Source organism: Lutjanus erythropterus, chromosome 7, assembly GCF_056507025.1.
Source record: "Lutjanus erythropterus isolate fLutEry1 chromosome 7, fLutEry1.hap2, whole genome shotgun sequence".
Lineage (NCBI taxonomy): Eukaryota > Metazoa > Chordata > Actinopteri > Lutjaniformes > Lutjanidae > Lutjanus > Lutjanus erythropterus.
The window spans coordinates 16,414,929-16,440,287 of record NC_139323.1 but is presented as its reverse complement, the minus strand read 5'-3'; the positions used below and the strand labels follow the sequence as shown (position 1 = coordinate 16,440,287).

Below are 25,359 nucleotides of genomic sequence, written 5' to 3'. Positions count from 1 at the left end.
TTTTTTGGAATCAGACAATGTTTGGAAATTTTAATATCACACATATATGCTAAGCGCAGAGTGACAGGTTAAAAAAACAGTCTGAATAGTTCCTAGAAAAACAAAACAATTAATTGGTTAATTTAAAATAAAGTGATTACTAATAAAAATAAGAAAACATTTTTTTGTTGCAGCCCTAGTGCTTGATGAGTTTTGTCAGCTGGACAAAATATTATTTTGGAACCAGGCAATGTTTGGAAACATGCTCATTTTAACATCACATCTGCGCATGCTAGGTGCTAAGTGCTAGGTAAAACAGAAAATCAGAATAATAACCCTTACATTATAGAAATCACTATAAAATATTAAAAAACAAACATTCATTGTGCACTTGTATTATACAGAAGACAAAATAGTAGTAAACTCTAGTATGTTTACCTTTACATGTAAAATATTAAGACAAAAAATTACATTAATAGCTTAATTTATTATTTAGCTTTCCAATGCTGTTATTATAACGACAACAAAATACGTTAAAACCGTGTGTTAAACATATTGTTTTTCTTTGGAAAAAAAGGAGCGGAAGACCCACCAACCAAAGTAATAAAATGATGTCAGCGGGCATGTTGGAGCCCCCCTCAGCCAGCCTCCCTGAGCACACAGGGAAAGTGAGCGTCAAGAACAAGGCAGGCTCAAGTGGGATTTCCAGCCGCCGTTTGGCTTCCGTCGCTGCCAATCAAGCGAACACGCTCTCCCATTGGCTGAGCCCTTTCGCATTTATCGTGCCATCTCGTCAAGCTGCTGCTGTGTAATCGCAGGTAACTTTCTTACGATAGCCTTCCGCTGGACGACCTAGTGCTCAAAGCGCTCCCGCATTTTGAGGACTGCAGATGCAGCACGCAATATTGAGCCCCGGGGTTAGACATTTCCGTCGTTTCGGCTACTGAGACACGTTAAAGCTGTATTTTTTCTCTTTAAAAACACCCCGTCTCTCAAAGGCGTTTGAAATCGGACACCGCTGGCATTGAGGCCCTCACTTTTGTGCGGAGGGATACGGTGTTGCGTCTGACAATGTGGACGGAGGTGGTGAAGATGTCTACGAGAAGAATGAAATCATCTCAGTTGTAACAACAAAAAAGGAAGACGCGAGATTAGTTACTATAATAGATTTGTTTGCACACATACTTGTTACATTGAAGCAAACACGTGGGCGCTGTGTGAAAAACAGGCTTACCGGGACAAAAGGAAAGACATCTACGGTGCTCCAATGCGTTTCATGCACTGAGGTCGAAATTCTCTTGAAGTTTTATGTTTTTCCCCTTGTGCGAGTCTCCGCTTTTCTTTTTACTGTTGGATATCAGACACTTGGAGAGGAGAGGTAAAAACACCTTCTTTCACTTCATGTTTCAGGGCAAGTTGCATGAATTCGATAGGCTTTTCACTGACACCTTATTTTGACGCCTGCAATTTTCGAAAAGTTTCTGGGAATGTGTGGTTAAAGCGGGGGATGTAAGTTTTTGTCTGGGTTTGAGGTGGCGAGCCAAGTGTGTGATGGTCTCCGCATCGACCACGGAGAGGAGGAAATTACTCCTTTGTTCTGCAAAAAGACTCGACTAACGTTAAATGTTAGTGCTGCCTAACAAGCCTCATTTTGTTTTTCACCATGTCTCTCCGCCACTTGCTCTAGCTAGTATGTTAAAATATGAATCTTTATGTCGGTGAGCATTTTAGCTAACTTTGTTTTGGGGCCTACATGTTATTTTCCACACAACCCATAAACAAACTTTCCATAAAGCCCCTTTGGTAGCCTTTTAAACATTCCTTTATGGAAGTGTCTGGCCACCAGCTAGACTTTTATTTTATTGCACATTTGGCAGGAAATTCCTCATGCTCCCACCCCCACCGTCTCCTCCACTGAACTCCCTCATAATGCACGACTTGAACCCTAATATGTGAAAGAAAGAGCTCCCTATTTGTTGCATGAAGTTTGGAGCATTGCTTTTATTTATTCCACAGAATTACGGCCGGTTGCACTTGTTTTACACGCCACATCACATTTGTTTTCACTGGGAAACACAACTGGAGATTATATGGGATTGTTAGTCTCGGGCATGATGTCAACATAGTTCAAAATAAATGGTGAATGGGTTAGTTGTCAGCAGTAGCTTTGGCCCTGGATGTGGCCTAGCGGAGATGATCAAATAATGTCCAGCCTACATCCTGTGGTGTCCGCGATGGTTTCTGTCATTGTTATAAACTATTTGCCCCAAAGTGGTTATTATTTATAACATGTTCTGGCAAAAAAGACATTTACATCCGTTTGAATCAACAGTTGAATTCGCTTTTCTGTTCAGCACGGCGGCCCTTCTAGTTCCCGTAGTAATTGCATTGACATAAACACACGTTGTAAGTTACTTATTTTTGCCTTTATTTTGAGTTTTCACGGGTCTAAGAAAAGCACAAACATGCACAGCGTATGTGCACAATTTTCTAAATGTCAACAACAGCTTTGCTCAAGTAATTACAGGTTGAGTGGACTTAGTTTGAATTTATATTTGAGCTACAACGATTAATTGAGTAACTGATTAGTTGTCAACTATTTTAAAATAGTCACCAACTGTTTTGATAATCGATTAGTCTGTTTGAGTAATATTTAAGAAAAGTCAAAATTCTCTGATTTCAGCTTTTTAAATGTGAATTTTTACTGGTTTCTTTACTCCCCTATGACAGTAAACTGAATGTCTTTGGGTTGTGGACAAAACAAGTAATTGGAGGACTTTGGGAAACACTGACAGACATTTTCTGACATTTTGTACACCAAACAACTAATCGATGAATCGAGAAAATAATGAGCAGATTCACTGATAATGAAAGTAATCATTAGTTGCAGCCCTATTTTATATTAAACACAAGTTTTTGCTGTAAAGTATCTGTTTAGCTCAGTGGTTTGTTTCTATGGAGGCTCTTTGTAGAGAATGACCTGCCTCCTCTGCCTTGTGTGGGGTGACAAAGACCCCTAATCTGCTTGCTTCAAATATTGATCCAGCAGTAGCTGAAGATGCCATTTTGTTACATTAAGCCCCTCCATGTGCTCTACTCCATTTATGTCTGTGGTTAAATATTATTTGCATGTGTTAAGTTTATTTTTGTGGTGTGTGTATGACCTATTTTTGCCCTTGATTGGCCATCTTATCCAAAAGTTTGGAAAAGCAATGATAGCCATGTTCCTATCCTATTTACACTTGGGGCGATGTGTTGTGTGTGTGTGCGCGTATGTGTGTTCACTTCCTTTCCTTGTCTCAAGGTTACATTAGTTCTGCTCGCCTGAGTTCACTAGACTTGGACTGTACTGTTTGTCTCCCCTGAAGTGACTTGTATTTTTTTCATACATATGGAAAATGATTTATTACATTTTGTAGTTTTGTTTGTTTTGCTTTCAAGTGGTCTCTGATTTCTGTTTTTGTTAATAGGTATACATTTCTATATTTCGTGTTCCCCTTGTTTACATTTAACACTTGCACAAACATCCACGTTTTTGTTTTTGATTGCATCAATTTATGCTAGTGCTGTATTACAAAAGAGGCTGTAAAAGCACACCACCTGTTGGTGTCCAAGTGCCTCTATTCTTCCTCTCACTCCCCTTACCACTAGTTCCCTTCCCTGTGAGGCTTGTAGAACCACCGCTCAGCATCAGAGAGCGGCCTCAGGCTTGCGTTGGAATGCAAAACACAGGGTAAATCCAGTATTCATGCTCACTGTGTCATTTGACAAGGTTCTTTCTGAGTTGACATATGGTAATTTGGTAATGACGTGTTTGCATACAGTCATTAGCTCTGCCTTTCACCCCTATTTCCTTGGGCTAACAATAGTCCCAATTATGTCTGTAATTGTAAATGTATTACATTCTCTTTTATGTAGCAATGATCGACATATGGTTGTGTTATTTGCCAGGGTTGCGTAAATTGAAAGACAATTTTTTAAGTCATTACTTGGTAGTAATTTGACTAAGGGCAGAGTATTCATCATTTCATGGCAGTGTCTCTTCTATTTGGAGGGGAAGGCAGTGTCTGTCTGCTTTAAATTAGCATTTTTAAGTAGACCCGGCTAAAGTGTTTAGTGTTAAGTAGCCTAATGTTGTCTGTTTTCCCTCATCGGCCCGTATTTCAGTGAGGTAGTAATTTAAGCTGTATGGTTTGGCCAGCTGAGACTCTATAGACAATTGATTTTTATTTAACTTCTCAGATGCACAAGAATTTTACATCATATTGAAAACTATGAACACAAATTTGATGCGTTGGCAATAAGAAAGTTTTTTTTTTCTTTAAAGAAAAATGCTGACATAGCTCTGCATTTATAGCTTATGGGACACTAACAACTTGCCAATATGAACCATCTCTAGGGTTGTGATTATAGCAAAAGTAGACTAATTGGAATTACTCATACCATCATTCTCTTTGTTTTTAAGAGCTACGTGTAACTTTTCTTTGTGTTTGCTAGTGCCATTAAAATCCTGTATCTGCAAATTTCTCTCATAGGGTTTATTAGAGACTGAAGGGTATGAACGAACAGCAGCAAAGAATGGCTGCAGTGGGAACTGACAAGGAACTCAGCGACCTCCTGGATTTCAGCGCGGTAAGAGAGTGGGGAGAGCAGTCTGGGTGGTTCTGGGTGGCATTGGGAGGAAGAGCTAAGAGAGTGCGTTACAGGTCTGGGGGTATGGACAGAGGAGAGCTGGAGGTCTGAATAAGAGAAGTGGGGAAAGGTGCGAGAGAAGGGAGGAAAATCAGTGGGAAAAATCTGCAACAGAAATTTGGGGTCCTTTTTTTTTTTTTTTTTTTTTTTTAACAAAAGGTTGTGTCAACTCAGCTCAGGATGTTTCCAACCTTCATTCTTGGCATGCAGAGATAGTGCTGATCACATCAAAGTAAAATACTGCTATACCTCAGGGTGACTGGTGAAAATGAATTCAGGTTTTAAATATAGGTTATTCAATTATGTAGGTGATGCAGCAACAAGGAAGTGGATCCTTACTACAATGAACTGGCATCCACTGTAAAATGTAAATAGTGAATGAGGAATGAAAACCGCAGAAATAATTTCACCCCTGTTCGTCTTGTCAACAGGCTGTTAAGGGGAGGGCATTACTATATATGAACTGGGTTGAGCAGACAGCTTCTGCATTTCTTTTTGTCATATTTTTAGTCTTTTAGAAAGACATTTTTCATAGAGTTGCTTTCAGAGGTATCCTCCAGACATTATCTACAAAGAGGATCGAGGTGTTCTGCTCAGCTTTTATTTACCTATGTTTCATTTTGTTGTGAAGCCTTTGTTGAGCTTTACGCTGACATAAACATCTCATAGGCCCAATGGAGCAGTGTTTGTTTTTTCTCGGAAATAAATTGGATAGCTGGTAAGGCTAAATTGCCAGCCCCGGATGATTATTATATATGGGGCACAACAGGTAATTCCAAACTGTGACTTCTAATGAATATTTGTCAGCAGACTAAATGTCCCATGATATTTCTTTTAACAAAGTACACTTGATTAATACTGAAGTCTTTATACCATTGCAAGAGACTTTGACATTTTATAACACCAGGGAACAGGACGAGCTCTATCTTTTAGTGATTATTTTTGTAGATGCGTTGTTGTGTATGAGCATTGTTGATGGAGCTCAATTATAAGGACCTGCATATCAATCCTACTCTCTGCCACACCATCGTTATTTAAAGGAAACTTTACCCCATGAAAGAAAAACACTCCTTGTTGTGAAGGGGGGGATTGTGGGAGGTTCTCATTAGACAGTTGGGTTTGTGTGAGAAAATCTCAGATTGATCAGCTGCCAATTTGTATCAGCAGATGTTCCGTCTAAATCTGACATTGATAATTGGGTGAGAAACTGTCGAACAATGTACAAACAAATTTCCTCCTCTTTGTTTATTGGCTGGCTATTCAAAGAAATGCACGCTAGATTGGAAACGGCGTAAAGCTAAAAAATGTTTGAGATATCTGCGACCAAATATAACAGAAACAAAGATGGTGACCGAATCGGTTGTTGGACTGTGTAGACCTACCCTGTTAAAAACAAAGAGAAAAAGAGATCATATGTGGCAGATTGTGTTATGGTGTCCTAGTTTGGTTTGTGTAGTACAGTTTGACCACGTCACAGAAAAATGCCACATAGCAGATATTTAGACCACACCACAGCCTTATGGTAAAGCCCACAATGGCTCAGTAACAAAACCCATGGCCTCAATCAGAGTGTTTAAAAAATTAAAGTTCATACAGTATGAAAAAATGTCTGAAAGGTTTCATTTCAAATTGCTCCACATTTGTTTTGGGTAAAACTTAACCTGTATTTCTTAAGATATAAAATAAAGAGATTATTTAATTTTTAGATATGGTATTTTGCAAATAAAGACCTCAAAATGTTTATAAGTTCTTGGGGTCTTTATCAGCATGTTTTACTGTCATGCTGGAGGTTGTTAAATCACTGGTAGGATCATGTTTTTAAATAATTTCTATCTCACTTACAGTTGAAATGCCTGTGAGAAAAAAAAACACAGCTGAACAACATGTGTATGTGATGTTGTTTATTAGTGGAAATAGGATGTGTGAAGTGTGCCGTCCTCTGCTTTGTTAGTTACGGTATCTTTCCTCTTTTGTCTTGTAGATGTTTGCGCCTCCAGTAGCCAATGGGAAGAGGACAATGACACTCGCCAGCAGTCAGTTTGGTCAGTCAGGTAAGCTTTTGAATTTGATATGGAAACCTACACTAAAGTTCTGCTTTGGATGTGCTCTATGTCTTTGCAAATGTTTTTCTTTATTGCGTCACTTTGTTGATGTAAACATACCTGTTTTAAATGACATCACTGTGCATGCATGCAAGTTTTAGCAAAGCAGCAATAAACTCATTTAATGTTAAATTTATGGCTCTGAGCAGTCACATTAAATACAAAAATGGATTACAGTCAACATGTATTCACAGGGTAAGGTTTTTTACGGGGAACTTTAAATGTCAGGTCACCCAAACCACAAAAAAAAATACTTTCACGTGTAAACCTTGTGGTATCTAGCGTGCAGTTTTATTTGCCCAGGTTTTGCTGCCATCATATCAGTAGGTACTAGGGTTGTTGCAAAACCAGAATTTTAAACTTCAATAGAAAACTAGTTAAAAACAAACAAACAAAAGATACTTGATACCACACCAGAAAGAAAAATAGTTCAGAGGCACACAAAACTGGTTAATTTTTTCCTTAATTAACAACATGCACACAGAGCTGGTACAGAAAAAGTCACTGAATATTGTCTGGTTTTGCTATTCTTCAAGCCAGGTTTCAGGCAGGACAACACAGGTGACTGAACTGACTAAGGTCCTGAATGAGCACTTAGATCATTTTGTTAATATTTTAAGTACATTACATTAAAGGATATTGTATTGTTTTAAACACGAGGCATTGAAAGGGTATCAATACTTTGATGCTTTTAACAATCTAGATACAATAGTGGTGAATTTTATTTGTGGCGCTCAAAGCTTTACAAAATTACAAAAATGCAAACAAGCATACAAATTTCCAGAAACAAGTGCAAGTTAATCCAAAGACTTTGCTAACACATTTCATTAAAATAATTCTCTACCAATGGAGAAATGTAGGGCATTGGTTATGCTTGTTTTCTTTATTTTACTGTGAGTATAAATTGAGTAGTCTAAGGCTTTTTTGAAGAAATTCCCATTTAGTGGCGTGTGCAGCTTATCTGTATAGAAAAATGGTCCATTTAAACTACAACCCGTTATCTTTACTGTCTTATATGTGGCACGCAACACTTCTTTGAGAAACAGAAAATCTAAACTGTAGCTTAAATGTTAGCAGACCCAGTATATTCTTTGTATGAAGAATTGAAACTGCAGATTTATTAATAAGTCTACATGAGTGTTATTTTAACATCTGTCACATCATTTTTCCCATATCTGTAGAAAGTCTTCGTCTAACTATTTTAAAGTGCAGAGTATCTGCTGTTAACCCCCTTAGCACCTGAGGCCTTTGAGTGAGCTTTTTCTCCCTTCCTGAATGTTATTAGTAAGTCGTGTTACTTTCATTCCTCTGTCACCCTGCCAACCTGGTGTGTGAAATCGAGTCACACTCCCCAGTGTTCCCTAGAGTGAGAACTTGGCCACTGAGGAACAAAGGCAAAAAAAGGGGCTTATGGACTTGAAACGACTCCCCCACCCTGAAGTGTAAAACACTCCTCCCCCAACACGGCACAGGGCTCTTACCCCCACTGATCTGCAGGAAATGGCTTGAGTCCGAGACAATGTCCCTCACCCCCAGCTCGCAGCCTCTTAAACTGGCCCAGCATGCAGTGAGTGGCCAGAGTGGAAGAGGGAGCTTGTTGAATAGAGGGATCAGCCTGTGGAAGGCAGGATTCTGTTTGTTTCTATTACAGCAGGCAATTACTAAGCAGTGAGGAGTTAATTCCTTCCCCCCTCCTCACGTCCTAAAGTGTGGCCCTCGGTCACTGACACCCATTTTAATGCGATACTTCAAGCTGTCCCATTTAACTTTGGGAGGTCTGCAGGTACCCTCTAATAGCACATGGGAGTCAAAATCTTAAGGAGTTTCTCGTAGATCTGTGTCATGTTACAAGCCTATTGTATTTGATTTTAAGGTCATAATTTAACATGATTTATCAATGAAACCTTTTTTTTGCACTGTCAGCTATGCGACAGCCAATCAAGTCATGATTTGCTGAGATTACAGTTAGAATTCTGATATGTACATATATGTACAAAATACATGCTACTTTTTAACCTCTGTATACCACCAATCTGGTATGGATGTGATATGATGGATGCATATAGCGAATAAATGCCATTGAACATGACTGGAGGAACACATGATACATGGCGCTGCTGGGAAGTAACAGGGTCCTGTTTTGGTGTTAATGAGTTATGTGGTGTCAGATCGGTGCATAGACACACATACTTACTGGTATCAGCATTTCTGGCATTCACTGAGACATTTTCCGATGTTGGTATCTGTATCAGAACAACTCTAGGAAATATCAATAGATCATCTTCTTTGAAAATATAATGCAAATGTTAATGATAAATCACTGTTAAGAATTTAACTGACTAAAAATGTATTAATGGTCTTAGTTTTGACTGGCAGAGCCATTTGTTGAAAAAGGAAACTTAAAATGAAAATGAGAAAAAAAAATCTCGCATTTTGTATCTTAATGGTTAACTGAAGCATTTCCAACTCTTGGTTAAGGAAAATGCACAAAATTCACAACCATAAAAGACCTAGTAAACTATGTGTCATTAACTAGATAACTATAAGTGGCCGGTTAGCTACAGTGTGTCATCTTTGAAGTGTTTTTTCTTTCTTCCGATGCATGTTGGACACTGCAAATAGGGGCGGAGAGAAAAAAAAATCGTCAGAATTGATAATTATGCCTGTGATTTCCAGTATTGAAACTGAAAAATCATTGAAATTGATTTAGCTATTTAATATTAAAAATGTGACACCCTTGGACTGTATGTATGGGGAGGAAAATTGGATGATTAAGATTAGTGGTGCATTATTTTATTCTTGTGATGCAGTGGTTGCATTTGTCAACAGGACCGTCTTTTGACACTTGTGCTTATTATTTCAAAATAGGACAGGCAAGGAAACCTATTTATTACAGAAATGATGACCATTAAAGAGCGATGTCCATCTATGACGTCACTTAGGCAGCTTGTATATTCAGGGACCCAGCAGCGCGGGAACGGCAGCAAGCAGCCTAGTGGCCCACCAGACCACCTCTATTCATCAACACAAAAGTGCTCAGAGGGGTGCTAATTGCATTAGGCGTCCTTCTCCCTTCCTCAGTGGCCAGAGAGTGTGTCAGTGTGTGTGTGTGTGTGTGTGTGTGTGTGTGTGTGTGTGAGTGAGTGAGTGGGGTAGGGTAGGGTGTGTCGGGTTGAGTGGAGGGGAGAGGAAAGAGGAGAGGATTGGCAAGAAGTGTGGGATGTTTGAGAAGTAGGGGAGGCAGAGTGTGACGGTCTGTGGTGGGAGCTGGCCAAGCCCACAAGCCTTCAGGCAGGCGTCCCCTCTGTCACCTCTGCAGCTGCTGGCAACGTCTCCAACCCCCTTCTCTCACACACACACACACACACACATACACACACACGCACAAATAACATGGGACGTGACAGGCTCGCTTCCTAAAGATCACAACAAACAGCATTGTGAATTTACACATGTGGCCTCTCTTGGTAGCTAGCTTACGAGCTATGTGTTTGACTTTTGCTCTCTCGGTTGTGTACATGCTCGTGTCTGTAGTACTGTGTCATGTCTTTTTCTGTGCATTGGTGGGTTGTAGTTGGAAAAATCCTAGCCCTCAGAAAGAGGAAATCTCAAAGGAGAGTGGCTTCCTTCTTCAAATAAATTAGATGTTTTCAGAGCCTGCAGCCGTGAGAAGGCTTTGTGGCTCAGAAAATAAATATTTTTCTGGGTTCTGGTTGTGAGTCAGTATTTGTCTTGCCATGTGACTTTCATTGGAAGTACATTCACAATAGCCATGCCAAAATCTGCATGGATGTGATATACATCCAGAGAACCTGTTGGTTTCATGCCAAACCCTGTGTCTTTGCACATTTCTTATGTACATCTTTACTTAGTAGATAATTCAGAGTATTTTCGATCTTGATGTTATTTTCCCATTATAGTCATCACATCAATTGACTGTTCAAATGTTCATCACTTACTTCACTTTGAGCTTCATGTAGTTTCATTCTGGCATAGATATTGGTTTTAGATTTAGGTTTTAGTTAGAGAGCTACAATGCTCAAGTGCTCTACCAAGGGATGGATGATTGAAAACTAAACCGGCAAAAGTTCCTGACTGGTCAGTACTGAAATATAGATAAGCTCCTGGACAAATGATTCATTATATAAACAACTGACTGTTTATGCCGTCATGTACAGTGGCAGATAAAACCAACAAAAATTGGTCACCAAAGATACCCCATTTATTATGTAACCAAAAGACTGTTACATTATGACGTAAACACAGAAAACCGCGAGCTGTCAAAGTACAGAAGGAGCAGGGCTGCGACGACTGACTATTTTCATTATTGTATAATCTGCCAATTATTGCCACATCTAATCATTGAGTCTATAAAGTGTCAAAGAAAGTAGAAACGCTCATCACAATTTCACAGAGCCCAACTGACAGTCCAAAATCCAAAGAGTCTTCATTTACCATCTTAAATGGAAAAAAGAAAACAAATGCAGCACATGTAGCACATGTAAGTAACACATTGACTATTGCAAAAGGCATAGATGTGTAATAGCTGAAAAGTGCAGTATGAGAGCTTTTGTTTTTTTATTATGTGTTGGACAGCAGCACTACTAGGCAGCCAGTGAAATAAAAGGCTCAAGAGTGCAGTAAGTGATGAAATGAGGATGAAATAATGCCCAGTTTAGGCAGATCTGTGTTTGTCCTTTAAATTTCATTGAGAATGCAGACTCTTTAAGTGTTCAGAGCGTTTTTTTAGGTCGCAGGCAAAGGGTTGGTTTAAAAAAAAAGTACTAAAAATATTTTTACTGGCCAAAATAATTGATGTAGGAGTGCATCACTGACCTAGTTTAAATGGTACATACCTTGTTTTTACAATTAGTCTTTAAAACTTGCTTACTTACATGAACAAGAGCAACATACCCAGGATCTAAATATTATCATCTCAAATGTAGTGGCTAGTGTGGCAGGTGACCCCAATTGATTATCATTTTTAACAGTATGTGAAGCTTGACGGGTCATTTTAATCATTTTGGTTGTCTCTCAATATTACACATGACAAGAGATTAACAACAATAGAAAGATCTCTCTCCTGGCGTAGTCGAGCTCTCCTAGGCTGGCTGAGCGTCAGTGTCACCTCAGCAGCTCTCCACCTTGTTTTAATTGCCTCCGAGTTAATTACTCCAGCAAGTGTGAAACAATGTTGTCAGACTTCTCCTGCACAGCCGTGCTTTCACTCCATCCTCTGCACCCCCGCTGGCCAAATGGAGGCTTCATAGGCGGATGAGTGGTGTATTGAAAAAAGCTGTGAAGATTATGAAGTTACTCTCTTAACTCTACTTGTTGGCTTGGTTGGCCGACTCTGAGTGCAGCCTGTTGTTGACAGTGATGATGATGTGTAATTTTGTGGGTTACCTGTTACAGTATTTAAGCATGTTGTACATGTGAAAGTACTTTGTGGTCTACCAACAGTTTGGCCCGAGCTAGAGTGCCTTGAAGTGGGGGAAAAGGAAGGTGTTTGAGTTGAAGCACATTTATTCATTAGCTGTGTTTTCATGGGCCCCAATATTCCACAAATAATAACAATAACAGCCTGTTTAGAATAAATATTCAGAACAATTGGAAGAGACTGGCCATGTTTGAACTGATCGGATTGAGAGGGGTGGTGTAAACCTTTGATAATCTGTTCAAAAGTAAAATAATAACCATGTAAACAACACTCATTCCAACTGTTTCTCTCTGGTTGGAATAAAATATTCTTTCCGTGCATGTCTGCCCTGTGTGGGGGTAGGTGATGTGTCACAAATGTTTCCAGGAGGGACAGAAAAGTGGTGGCAGTAAAACAGAACTGGTCAGGAGTGGATTGAAAAAAACAGAGAAATGATTGATCAATTAGTTGTCCTATTTTGATGATGGATTAATTGCTTTGAGTCTTTTTTTAAGAATAAAAACTCAAAATTCTCTGATTTCAGCTTTCAGTTTACTGGTGGTTGGCAAACCAGAACCACTTCTTCTGTTATTTCTGGCAGATTAGATGCTTCACAGCGGGCAGAACCAGTTTGTGCATGTCAAACAAGTTATATTCTGATTAACGCTTTCGGGTATTATTATACACGTTTTACCGGATCACTTTATTTAGTGCCCATTAGAAATGAAACAGTATGAGAATTTCATGTCACGATTATCGTGACCAAAACTGTCATGCTATCAGTATAATCACAGTATTTTTAAATGTGCTGAAAATGTTTAACAAGTACCGAGATGCACATTGAAATAATTTGACCAATTTTTACATTACAAAACTTCTCAGCAATTTGGAATAGCATCATGTCCTTTGCTAAGTCAGTGTTTTCATTGAGGCTAATCTAACCCACGATGCATTCTGTGCCTGCGTCTGGTAGACTGCTGCTTACTTTCTTTGATTGCTGGACAGTATTAACTGTGAGTTTGTCAAAGTGTGATAATCAAACATGATTTTTACAATAGTCAAGCTTTGAAATGATAATGCTAATTGACAGGAATTTTATTGTGATTTATCGTTTCATCCCTAGCATCCATGTGGACAGTTAAGTCAGAATATTATCAGGAAGTATTGTCCACGTAAACATGGAAGTAGAGGAGCTCATTGTTGACGTCTCTCCTGTGAAGTCGATTTTAATCTCGCTAATTTGATATTACTTTACGTGGCACCAAGATTTGGGGTCTCCATACAAAGTCTTGTCATCTTTATTCAGCAACAAGCTCGTCACCAGTGTCCTGTGCCATTGGACATGGTTGATGGTGGTGCGGTGCTCATTGGCGCTGTGGCCTTCCAGCAGGGCCGATCTGACAGTGAGCGAGGCTGATCTTTTGAGGTCCCCTCTCCTCCCTGCTTGCCTGATTCTCCATGCCACTGGCATCAGCTCCATAGATCACGGCTGTCGCAGCGTGTGTAGGTGCTTGCACCGCTCTGTTAGTCTCATCACTCATTCTCACTCGTCAGCCAGGCTGCTGATCTCGCCCAGACCCCTCTCACTCTGCCTTCCCTCCTCTTCCTCCCTCTCCTCTCCCTCTCTCTCTCTCTCTCTCTCTCTCTCTCTCTCTCTCTCTCTCTCTGTCGTCCCCTTGCTTTCTCCTTCCACCCGCTCCTCACTCTCTCTTTTGCTTTCTCACACACATTTTTTTAATTAGGCAAAAATCAAAGACGAAATATGAATATTCATAAGGAAACCACATTAATATGCACAATTATGCAAATCAGCATGCAATTAAGGCTTGTGTCTCCAGAGAGCCTGGATAGCATTAGTGCATAAGACAGGGAGAAGGGGATGATGGGGGTATTTTGGAGTTTTCTGCTCCACCAGTCTTTTGGCTGTGTTTTTCCTTTGTGCCACACATCGCTTCCTTCTTTACCTAAAATACTGTGGTTCATGTTTTGGCTTTATGCAGCTTTTTGTTTAGTGTCATTTTATGTGTTTGTGTGCGTCAGATTGGCTGAGTGGAATTTTAAATGTGGCTGAGATGACATTTCATTCTTTTGGATTACATTAGGGACGTGAACTGTTACTTTTCCGCTATTCAGTGACCATAATAAACACTAATGGGTACACTGAGCAGCTTTTCATATGTTTTTTTTTCAGAAATGGTGTAACATTACATCTTGAATGCAACAGCAGTGTCTTTGATCAGTAGTGACGCTCTCTTCTGGTTTGTGCAAGTCCATTGTGGCCACTTCAGGACATTGAATGTTTAGAGTAGGACGTGGTGACAGGGTCTCTTGATATGACTCCAACATCAGGGCTTTTCTGCTTATCTGCAGTTTTAGGGCTGCACAATTAATCGGAATATTATCAAAATCATAATCTGGCCAATTGTAATATCTAAATCCTAGAAGCTGCGTGACAAAACAGCATTATCATGAAGCACTGTCAGTTCAGAGCTGTTTTTGGGATTCTTGTGGTTAAAATTTCAGATTTCACAGCATCTTTTGTAAAAAGAAAAAAAAAATACATGTATGTTTCAATGTTTTTAGGCATTAATATACTGTTAATATTCTTTATTACCTCAAACTCAGTAAAAACAGCAAGCACATAATTATACAATGCATAAGCACACAGAGCACTGATAAATGCCAATAACAATGACAAACCTATTGTTTTGATACCCTGACGAAATAAAAAATAAATACAAAAAATTGGAATTGGAATTGGGATTGGAAGCTACAGTGATTTGACTGCAGAAAAATTGCACTGTTTGGACAAAATTGCAAGACTGTGCAGAATTCACAGGGATTGCTTGAATTTGCTGTAATTGTTGCAGTCGCAACTTCCTGGGGAGGGACTGTTTACTGCCCTGGCCTATAGTGTTTTTCCAGTGAAAGTGTAAATGACAATTGTGACGCCATAATGAGTATTCCTACCAATTGTGAAATTGCAATATCTGTCAAAATAAGCACAATGCGATTTTTAAAAATTCATTGCACAGCTCTGCTGCTGTGACATGCAGATAAATAATTATATTTTGTCATAACTTGATGATTTTCTGTAAATATTAACAATGTGTCTTTTTCCAGCAATAGATGAGCGCAGCGGCTCTGGGTCTTGGGGCTCAGCAGAACAGAACAGCCCTTCTTTCAGCCAAGGACGGGTAAGATCTGAATACACACACTCTCGCACTCTTAAGTCGCACACAATTTTAAGTTTGGAGATCAAAGCATTAACACCAGATGCCATGATATTGTCACACACTCACACATGTTCAGTTAATCACTCTGCCATAGATGAACACACACACACACCCATCTCCCCCCTACCACCACAACAGCTTAGTACTTTTTCATGCCGTGTGCCATGTTTGATTTGAAGTGGTAGTTTTACTTTCTACCTAATAACCTTGGCTCGGGATCCTGCATTGGCAAGCTCTCTGGTAGCCCAGAACCTCTGTGGAAGCCCACCGGTAATTGCAGCTTCACATCCGCTGTAACTGTCTTGGCACAACTCTGTGTAAATACAAGGAACAGGGGGTGAAATAGATGCAGCAGGCTTTGATTACCACAAGTTGATAATTAAGAAAGTCGGTTTGAATCCCCCGAGCTGATGCAGATTTGTTTGGCATGGATCCTGTTAGTTAGACAGAAAAGCAGAGGGAGGGTAACTGCTAAGCCATATAGGTGTGCTAACAGGATGGAGACGGCCTTAAAGAGTGGTTAGCGTTTTAGGTCTGTGGGTGTTTTGGAGTTTGTTTATGTTACATTAAAACAATCATGTTTTTATTTTCTTTTTTTTAAGGTTACCCATGTTATTTTGTGTGTCCCATTGTTCCCACAGGGCTATGCCGAAGGATCCCACTACAGCGAGCATGAAGGCTTGTCCTCTCCGTTCATCAGTTCAGGGGTTGCAGGTATGTTCTCTTTGGGCCTTCTTTAAAGGAATAATATGCACCATCATCCTAAAAAAGAACAAGTATTGGCTCATATAAAGTTAACAACTTTCAATCATCACTTACAGCCCACAAGATCTGTGTGGCGGTGGCTGTATGTGCAGACACCCTCTGCCTGTAATTTCTTATTTTCTTATAATTTTGCTGGGCTCAGGATGCTTTACAAACCCAACGTTTGTATTTGACATCCTGGGAATGAGACTTCACAATAAATTGTTTTTCCTGTGCATATACAAACCGCTTGAACAAATCTTACTGATTCCACCTTTAAAAGATTTTTTGAAAAGTCATTTTTGTGCAGTTAAAAATTAGTGCTGAACAGTTAGTTGAAATATTGTCAAAATCACAGTATGGCAAAGTGCAATATCTAAATCATAGGAGCCGCATTTTTTTGGTGAGGGTAAGATGTGTGACAACATAACATTATAAACTATACATTGTGGTGCTACAGTGAGTTCCTGACCTACAAATCATATTCTCCACACATAAAGCTATAGTATGTAACATTGCGTTAAAATGTCTAAAAGCTGATACGTTATATATTTTTTTGAGTTGTATGTTCACACTATCCCACATTTTTCCAACAATCATCAAATGCAGAGAAATCTATAATTCCTTGCTAGCTAGTTGCTCTAACCTCCAAGGAAACACAGGATGTGTTGGAGAGTGAGGAAGCAAGTCAGCAAACATGACTTAAAGTAACATGAATATAACTTTTAATGTCACTTTGCCACTTCTCCCTGTGTCGTCAGACTTTCATCAGCTATGAGTGGTTGTTTAAAAGTGGTAACAACTCCCATGAACCCACACCACTTCTTAACGCCATCAAACTGTGTCTTTTGTTGTTGTTGTCTTCATGTGAGAGAGACTCCTAGCAACGGAATTTGCACATTGTGCATTAGATAGTTTTCAAGTGCAACAGCCGGATTGTAAGAGCTGCAGTTTTTTTTGATAAAGGAAAAAGGAAAAAGTGTCACAACAAAGATCTCCCGGACTACATATGAGACTCTCCAGACTTAAGGGAACATGCTTGTTTGGTACAGAACATAGCATACATCACATCATCGTCATATTTATATTTTTCTGTGAAAATTAAATGCAAAAAGTACCATTCCCACTATAATTGTGACTCATTGCAATCAAAATATTTAATTCAATTCAGCTTTATTGTCACTATGCTTATACTCAGGTATGCAGCATAATGATAATCTTATGTGCTGGTCTCTCAGTATTGGTACAACATTCATGATTCGCAGTACATGCATAAGTGTGTAGTCCAAACGACAACAATGCAAGGCAGGGCATAACAACAGTGCAGGTCAACAGTGAGCAGTTTAGAGTAGTGTTGTATAATGAGGTTGTGTACTATCAATCAACAATATCTGCCAAAATAATAGCTTTTTTTTGCATATTTTTCAGTCAGTCCTAGTAAAATGGCCTGGGATTATATATTGTATATTTATCGTATAAGGAATTGTTTTCTGGGTGGTAAAATGTGTATGTGTCTACATGCATGTACTGTACGTGCATGTGTCTGTGCGCCTGTGTTCATTCGTTGAGTGTTGGGGATGTTAGGGCACTGAAGCAGAAACCTTCCCTAGGGTTTTGTCTGGCAGGCGGCTTTATGCAGCTGAGCGTACTGAAAAAGGGGAGGGCATCTCTGGACTTTTTGTACTTTAGAAAACCTACTTTTCATTTGTTTTCGCACACACCATTGCCTCTTAGTGCGTGTGTGTGTGTGTGTACATCTCATGGTTTCACTCGTATTAATGTTGAAACAATTTTTCACTTCTATCTTACAGGTAAAAATGAGAGGCCTCCGTACCCTCCCTTTGGAAGCCAGGTATGTTTCTTTTGAGCTCATTCCTTGCATCTGCCCACAATGTTATATATATATGTGTGTGCGTGTGTGTGTGTGTGTGAGTTAAATTCATGTAATGTTTCAGTGTAAAGGAAGCCCTGTTTTCTCACTTCTCTTTTCATGTTAAGTACTTTGAATTAACTGTATTCACTTCCTAGAAGAGAAGTGGTTTATACGGGGCTCTCACGCCCTTGTAAGTATTATTAGTAAAACTTTGTTTCACTATCTTTTCTTCTCCTAGCCCGGTTTTCTACCTAGCGACATAGCGATGCCCAGCCCAGATGCCATGTCCCCCTCTGGCTTGAAATCTGGCTCTCAGTTTTACCCGTCATACCCGAACAACTCCAGGAGAAGGCCACCTGATGGAAGCATAGGTAAGATAACTGGACAAGACATGGTTTCTTCTTTGTCTTTTTTATATCTTGGTGTACTTTTGTCTTCATTTCTGTCTTTATTTCTTTCTTTGTCTTTCTTTGCCACCATTTCCTCTTCTGTTTTTTTTCATCATGATTTCCGTAGGGCTGCGAGTAATGCTTAATTTCCTTTTCAGTTAATCTGCAGAATATTTTCTTGAATAATTGTTTGGTCTATTCAAAAAATAATGACGATTTCCCAGAGGCCAATGTGCAAGTGTTAAAAAAAATAGCTTGTTTTGTTCTGACTAATGATCTACAGTCCAAACATAATAATTTTGATGGCTAAGAAAAACAGAAAATATAGACATTTGAGAGGCTGGAAGGAATCTTCTTAATGATTTAACTGATGATCAGTCATCAATAGTTGTCTGTGTTGTGGTAAACTAACAGAATAATCAGCTACTTGTTTTACCTCTACTCTTAATGCTCAGCTTTGCAATGTATGAATTTGTAGCAGCATGGATATGAAGTTGAGCTAACTAGACAAAAAATTATTGTTGTGTAAACATTTTTGTACAGTTCTTTCTCCTTTGTTTTTTTGTCTGTTAGTTTTTTTGTCTACCTTTGACAAATCTATTCCATCTGTACAGATGAATGCAGAGCAACATCCATTCACACAGACAGACGTACATACACACACTGCACTTTCTTCAGTGTTGTTTGTTTTGCAGTTGGAATTAGAGTATGTGAAGTAACTGCACCTGATCTGACGTAACACTGGCTGATGTGTCTTTGCTAAGTCCTTATTTGTGTTTTTGTCTCTCACCTTTCTTCTGTGTCTCCGTCTGCCTGTACGTAGACACCCAGCCAAAGAAGATTCGGAAACCCCCTGGCCTGCCGTCCTCGGTGAGAGCTTATTTCTGCTCGCCTTCACAGCTCAAAGCCAGTCCTTTCTCTCTCTCTCACTACACACACTTTCTACACATAGACACACACACACACACATGCGCAGATACACTTACACACAGCGTTCCCCAGTCTGCTTGAGCAGCTCTGTGACAGACAGGGGTAAAGACCCTCTGCTCTGTCAGACTCTCAGTGAGCTGACAGTCAGGCAACTCAGGCCCCAATAAACATCATCACTGTGGTTGTCTCTACACTACACTCAAGTGGTTTCAAGTGGCATTCAGGGTCTGGTTGTCATGTAGACGAGTAAATTTATAGGATTTCGAGCTACTTTGTCAAGTCTAGTAACTTACCGTCCCCAGTGGCCCGATTTCGGTTCTACATCTTGTAAGAACACAGAGGTCCTGGATTTGGGTATAGAAGGTACATATGTTGCAGGCAGCCAAGTGCATGAGTGCTCCAAGTAGAGTACTTGTGGCTGGTTCTAGTTCAAAGTTGGCAATAAAATACCTGGATTTATTTATGTTGCCTTCATGTGCTTCCCGGATGGTCCCATTTCCTGAGCTGGGATGTGATTCTTCTGACTTCGGTGTGGTCATGAGCTTTTTAAAGCGTTATGTGGAAACAACATGGATGCTACATCAGTACATTTTAAAACAGTAAAATATTGCTTTACCTGACTTATTATCATGGTCAGTGCCAATTAATAACTTTTTTAACTGATCTAGGTCAGTCTGCTAGGACAGCAACTAATGGTTACAACCTAATACCATATTAGATTTTATATGCGAGCAAAAAAATTGAGAAACATGGCAGATGAGTTTGGTTGATGACCTTTGATTAATCCCTATAGTACATTTGAAACCAACGGATAACTCCGCAAGTTGTGTAACAAAATTTTCCCAGACTTTTCAAGTTGATGTTCCAACTTTAGGGGGCATTCACATGAATTTTCCTCATTGGGAACTCATATTTCCCACTATTCTGACACCACATGAATGCTGCATAAGCACAGTCTTTATTGAATATTTCTTCTCTCTTTTTTTCCATTCACAAAGGACAATGTAGAAACCATTCAGGAAGTTGTTTGGCTAAATAGCAAATATCTAATCTGTCTGTTCAAAGTTTCACTTCTTGGAATATCAGTCTTGGAGTTTTAGTTCCTAAATATTTATAGCTTTTGTTTCTAAAAAGTGTTTGGGGGGTAAGTCGATTTCAATTTATGAAGCTGTTTTGACGGTGAACAGAGTGCTTAGAGCTACCGTCCAAGCAGAGTGAAGTCTCATAGAGCGCTTTGATTTACTGTACCAAGTGTCACATTTTGTCAGTGGGCCCAGAATTCCCAGCAGCTGATGCAGCTGATGTGTGTGTGTGTGGATGATGGCAACCACACATAGCTGGAAACACAAGTCACTGTTACATGCTTGAATATATTCTGAATGAATCCCACTGTTAATTTAAAGACAAAGAACTGAATCAGGCTGCAGTTGCTCACATCATGCCCAATTATAGATTATTTCCACTGGCCAATTTTGAGCCACGTGTGTTGATTGCCAGCCAGTCATTCCATAGAGTTACAGCTACTGTAGATCAGAGATGATTCAGAGGCCATTTGTTCAATTTAAATACCGCATAGCATTTTTAACACAACACTAACCCCTCTTGATATTTTCCCCTGCAGTTAAATGATGGTTCTTCATGGTCCTGAATAGGGTTGCAATAAATGATCATTTTTCATTATCGATTAATATGTTGATCATTTGTTTGGTCTATAAAATATCAGAAAATTGTGAAAAATGTCAAATAGTGTTTCCCAAAGCTTAAGGTGACGTCCTCAAGTGTCTTGTTTCGTCCACAGCCCAAACATAATCACTTTACTGTCATAGAGGACTAAAGAAACCAGAACATAATCACATCTGAGAAGCTGAGATCAGGTATTTTGTTCTTTAAAAAAAATTTATCAAACGAGTAGGATAATATTTGCAGATTAATTTTATAGTTGATACCTGATTGCTTAATTGAATGGTTGTAGCTCTTGTCCCGAATCAACAGATGTGTGACTTCATAAGATTGCAAACATGATTTTTTGTGTCAGAAGGACCCGACTGGTGTTCTTGATCTTGTATTACTGTTGCTAGAGGTTGGTCTTGCTGCTTAACCTGCCACTGGATCATTGATATGAAATACTGCCATTACACAAACATTTTCTGTAACTGAGTCCTCACGTGACTGTAGTTCTCAGATGACAAGAGTGACCTGAAAGAAACTGAGTACGGAACGTATGCATCACCTCACTAGTGGCGTCTGTGTTTCAGCACGGCACCTTGAAGCAGTACACCAGCAATACAGGCACAAGTTGGTGAAGAGAGGTTTTTTTTTTTACTGTTATTTGTATAGATTGGGTGTGCTGGTGGATTTCAGGTGTCCTGGGTCAAATACCAGTACATTAGCCTTGTTTTTGCCCGTTTGATATCATCAGTCTGACGAATGTTGCACAAATTTTGATAACACGAGTTAAATGAAAATGCCTGTGCTGATACTTTGTCAACGCATGGATGAAGTAAATTCAAAGGATTTACATGGCTGACTTAGTCCAAATCACGGAGCCATGGATGCGTAATCTGGCAGGACATTAAGTCAAGCGTTACTAGTGTTGCGTTCTGACTCTGTCTTAGTTTGAGATAAAGTTGCAACAGATGTAACTACTGTAGCTGGCTGCATTGATTGGGTGGGTTCATATCAGGGTGACTAATAGTCAAGACAGTAGGAGACAGATCGGAGCTGGTGAACTTGCTGCTTAGCTTCAATTTTGTTCCCTTTTTGATCAAACAAGAAATGAAATCTGTGACAGGACATTGGTGCTGTCCTCCACCTGTGGATGTTGTCTTGTTGAAGTGGCCGCCGAAACCTTTGCCGCGGTGCCAACATCACAGAGATGAAGTGTGAGCACTCTGTCTGGCCGAGGCCGCCTCTCTTACACTGTCTGAACCTCAGTCATTCCCCGCAGTGTGAACGATAGCCGCGTGGTTTTAACACGAATGATGAGATGTGTGTGTGTGTGTGTGTATGTGTGTGTGTGAACCCCCCTCCCCCACATCACCGAGCCCCTCCGCCTACGCTTCACCACATGATGGCCTGGGTGGGCCTCCCCCTGTGAGTGACCCAGTTGTGAGGCGCGGTGCTTGCGAGGCCTCTTAGCCCCGTGTCTGAGCCCAGATTAATGACTGCCGATGATGATCCTGTGGTCTTTCCTCCCTCCCACACTCCCTCCCTTCCTACTCTACTTTTTTTCCCCTTTATCTACTTTTGTTACTTAAATCACGCTGCTGTAAATAAGCAATAGGACAAATAATAGCTGAAGTGCAAAGGCCATTTCTAGAGATGCACCCTTCCACTTTTTCAATTCCAATATGATTCTGTTATCTGAATTTGGATATCTGCCTACAGTACCGTTACCAGAGATCCTTTTTTCCTAGGATTGTGGCTTGTGACATTCACAAGTGCTTGCAAATGGTGCTTAGAGATGGCCCTCATTTCCCGTGATGCATTGCTGAGGATTTAAGTTTGCTATTTTATGTAACAAAATACAGTTGTGACTTTTTGTTGGTGTCTGGGTACACAGCGCTTTATGTTGGGTGCGCCATGAGTGGATAGCCCTCATTTCCCATGATGCAGTGCCGAAGGTTAAGCTTTTTTATGTTACAAAATGCAAATGTTTTTAGTGTTTATTGAGCATATAGTTCTGAGTAGATTTTCAATGATTGAAATACGTCAACAGGATTCAGCGTTAATTGTTTTTGTTCACTGTTGTTTTTTGTTGCCTGGTCAGCCAAGTGGGTCACAAGTGTCAATTTTTACTTGGCCCTGTACAAATAATCTTATTTATTAGTGGTTATCAAATAACAACTGACTTAAGTTTATTGTAATGTTTAATCTATGTCTGCAACATCTCTTAATCATCTGAAAAACTGAGATGGACATTTCTGATTATTTTCTGAGTGATTTTCTTGTGTTGTTAGTTCAAGACCTCAAGATATTCAGTTAAATATGACAATATAAGAAATCTTGTTCTTGTTCTAGTCAAATAATTGAATTGGTCTTTTTGTTTTACTATTTGCCAGGTCAGGCATGTGAGTTGTCAAATTTACCAGCCTGACATGGAATTTTACTTGCCCTGGGCAAGTGGCCAATCATTATTGTTGAGCCCTCTGTCAAGATCGGCCCCTGATATCACTATTGAATTGCATCAGTCCCATCTTGAGTCATTTCCCCTCAAGGTCTTAAACTTCTGTAACCCACCAGTACCTCTACACACAATCCTTGCCCTAACCCTGTGAACCCTCGCGGCCTCTCACCTGCAACAATCAAAAAACATGGAGAAACTTCTCTTCTGCCCTCTAGTTGTCCAGTGGACTCATCACAAACCCTTCAAGCGGTTGAATAAAGTGGTTTGAGGTTAGTTTGATGTTAATCTTCCATCTACTCCCCACCCCTTTTGCGACAACCCATGTTTTTCTAGTGTAGAGAGACCTTTACACGGTCATAACCTGAATTACATTAAACCCCTATTAGTTGAGGATTTTACCCTAGAAATCCCCTTTCTTCCTGAGAATACAATTATCCAGCAGCACCAGTCATTGTGTAGTTCTCTGTTCCCATCTAGAGCAGCAGGATTCACTCGACATTGTTCCCCGTGAAAGAACAACTCAAAGCCTATTGTTAAATGAAGCCATCTCCGTCATGTTTTCCCCTGAATTAACCGTGATCATTTTAAATCCCCTGTTTCCTTCACACTCCCCTGGCCATATCAAGCTTTGTTTAAGTCATTTAGATTACCTTCTCCTGTCCCCCCCTCAACACCCCTTATCTCTCTACCCATTTCATAAATCATCAGGGCCTTCATTTTTTTCCCCCCCTCAATCCTCCCCCCTTGCCCCTTTACCACCCCCTACCCACCGCAATCTCTCTCTCCCTCTCTCATTCCCTCTCTTTCTCTTGCTGACTGGATCCCAGCCCCCATCTCTCTCCCTCTCTTCGCTCCCTCTCCTCAGCCCAGCTGCCTGTGGAGTTGGATGTGGTCCAGGAACAGGCAGATGGCTCTGTAATTAGAAGTGCATCTCTCCATTCCCTTTCCACTTCTCCCTGTTAAATCAAATTACAGAAAAAATCCCTTCTCTGGATTAGCATTCTTTGCAGCATAGCATCCATTCTCTTTCTCTCTTCCTCTATCTGCCATGTACTACAGAGGAAGAGGAGGAGAGGAAAAGCCGGACTGAGTGGTAGTGACGATGGTGTCAGGAAAACTGAGGGGCTTCTAATGTCCGTCTTCTAGGCTGTTTTGCTTTGGAGCACAGAGATGTGTGTCACTGAAGGCCCGGCATCCATTTTTGTCAGCAATATGTAGAAAGGACGTGTGATCGGTCTAATATAAAATGTTGAATTTGTTTTCTATAATCCAATCCTCTCTTGATGCCATACAGAATGTGATAGTGGTGGTTTGAGGGTTCATGGGTGTGTGTGTTTGTGTGTGTTGGCTCACTGAATGCATGGTATGTGTGTGAGAGGATACGGAGTGTGTTATAGGGAGGGGCTGCAGGCCAGGCAGTGCGATGTCACTGGGGTCCTGGGAGCTAGAGGAAGTGCTCACTGTGCACTGGGATTCAAGCCGTCGCTGTGCCCAGCATGGCATGGCCGCTGTGTTCTCCTCCACAGGCGAGGAGCCGGCCTGCCTCCACAGCCTGCAGACTCCCTCTTGCCATCTTGTGGCCACTTGAAGCTAGTGTGTATGATAGACTGTGTGTGAGGATCCTATGTGGCAGCAACCGCCCCAGGGCGTCGGGTCAGGACACTTTTTATGTTCAGATTGCTTTAAGGAGAGGCAGAGTCCATAATAAAGTTCAACTGTTTATCTGAGTTTGAGGATGTACAGTATCTTGTGCAGAGTGGTTTACAGTGCGTGGTTTCTGAAACACAACCACAACAATACAGATTGATTAGAAATAAAATACAACTTAAATGCAAAATACACTTGAGCTACATATTCTAGCCAGATAAC

General features: G+C 40.2%; 1 protein-coding gene across 6 annotated transcripts in view; it reads left to right on the top strand.

The window, feature by feature from the left end:
• Nucleotides 1-799: 799 nt before the first annotated feature.
• The window catches only part of tcf3b (transcription factor 3b), a 43,406-nt gene continuing 18,846 nt past the window's right edge, over nt 800-25,359 (top strand). For 4 of the 6 annotated variants that reach the window (XM_084722941.1, XM_084722940.1, XM_084722944.1 and 1 more), the window contains exons 1-8: nt 800-1,357; nt 4,515-4,611; nt 6,653-6,722; nt 15,316-15,389; nt 16,070-16,142; nt 17,984-18,024; nt 18,284-18,416; nt 19,258-19,304. In XM_084722941.1, coding sequence (XP_084579067.1) covers nt 4,537-4,611; nt 6,653-6,722; nt 15,316-15,389; nt 16,070-16,142; nt 17,984-18,024; nt 18,284-18,416; nt 19,258-19,304 — 513 coding nt within the window. In that variant the 5' untranslated portion in view covers nt 800-1,357; nt 4,515-4,536. The remainder of the gene's footprint in view (nt 1,358-4,514; nt 4,612-6,652; nt 6,723-15,315; nt 15,390-16,069; nt 16,143-17,983; nt 18,025-18,283; nt 18,417-19,257; nt 19,305-25,359) is intronic. The other 2 variants (XM_084722943.1, XM_084722942.1) reach the window with 1 other exon arrangement.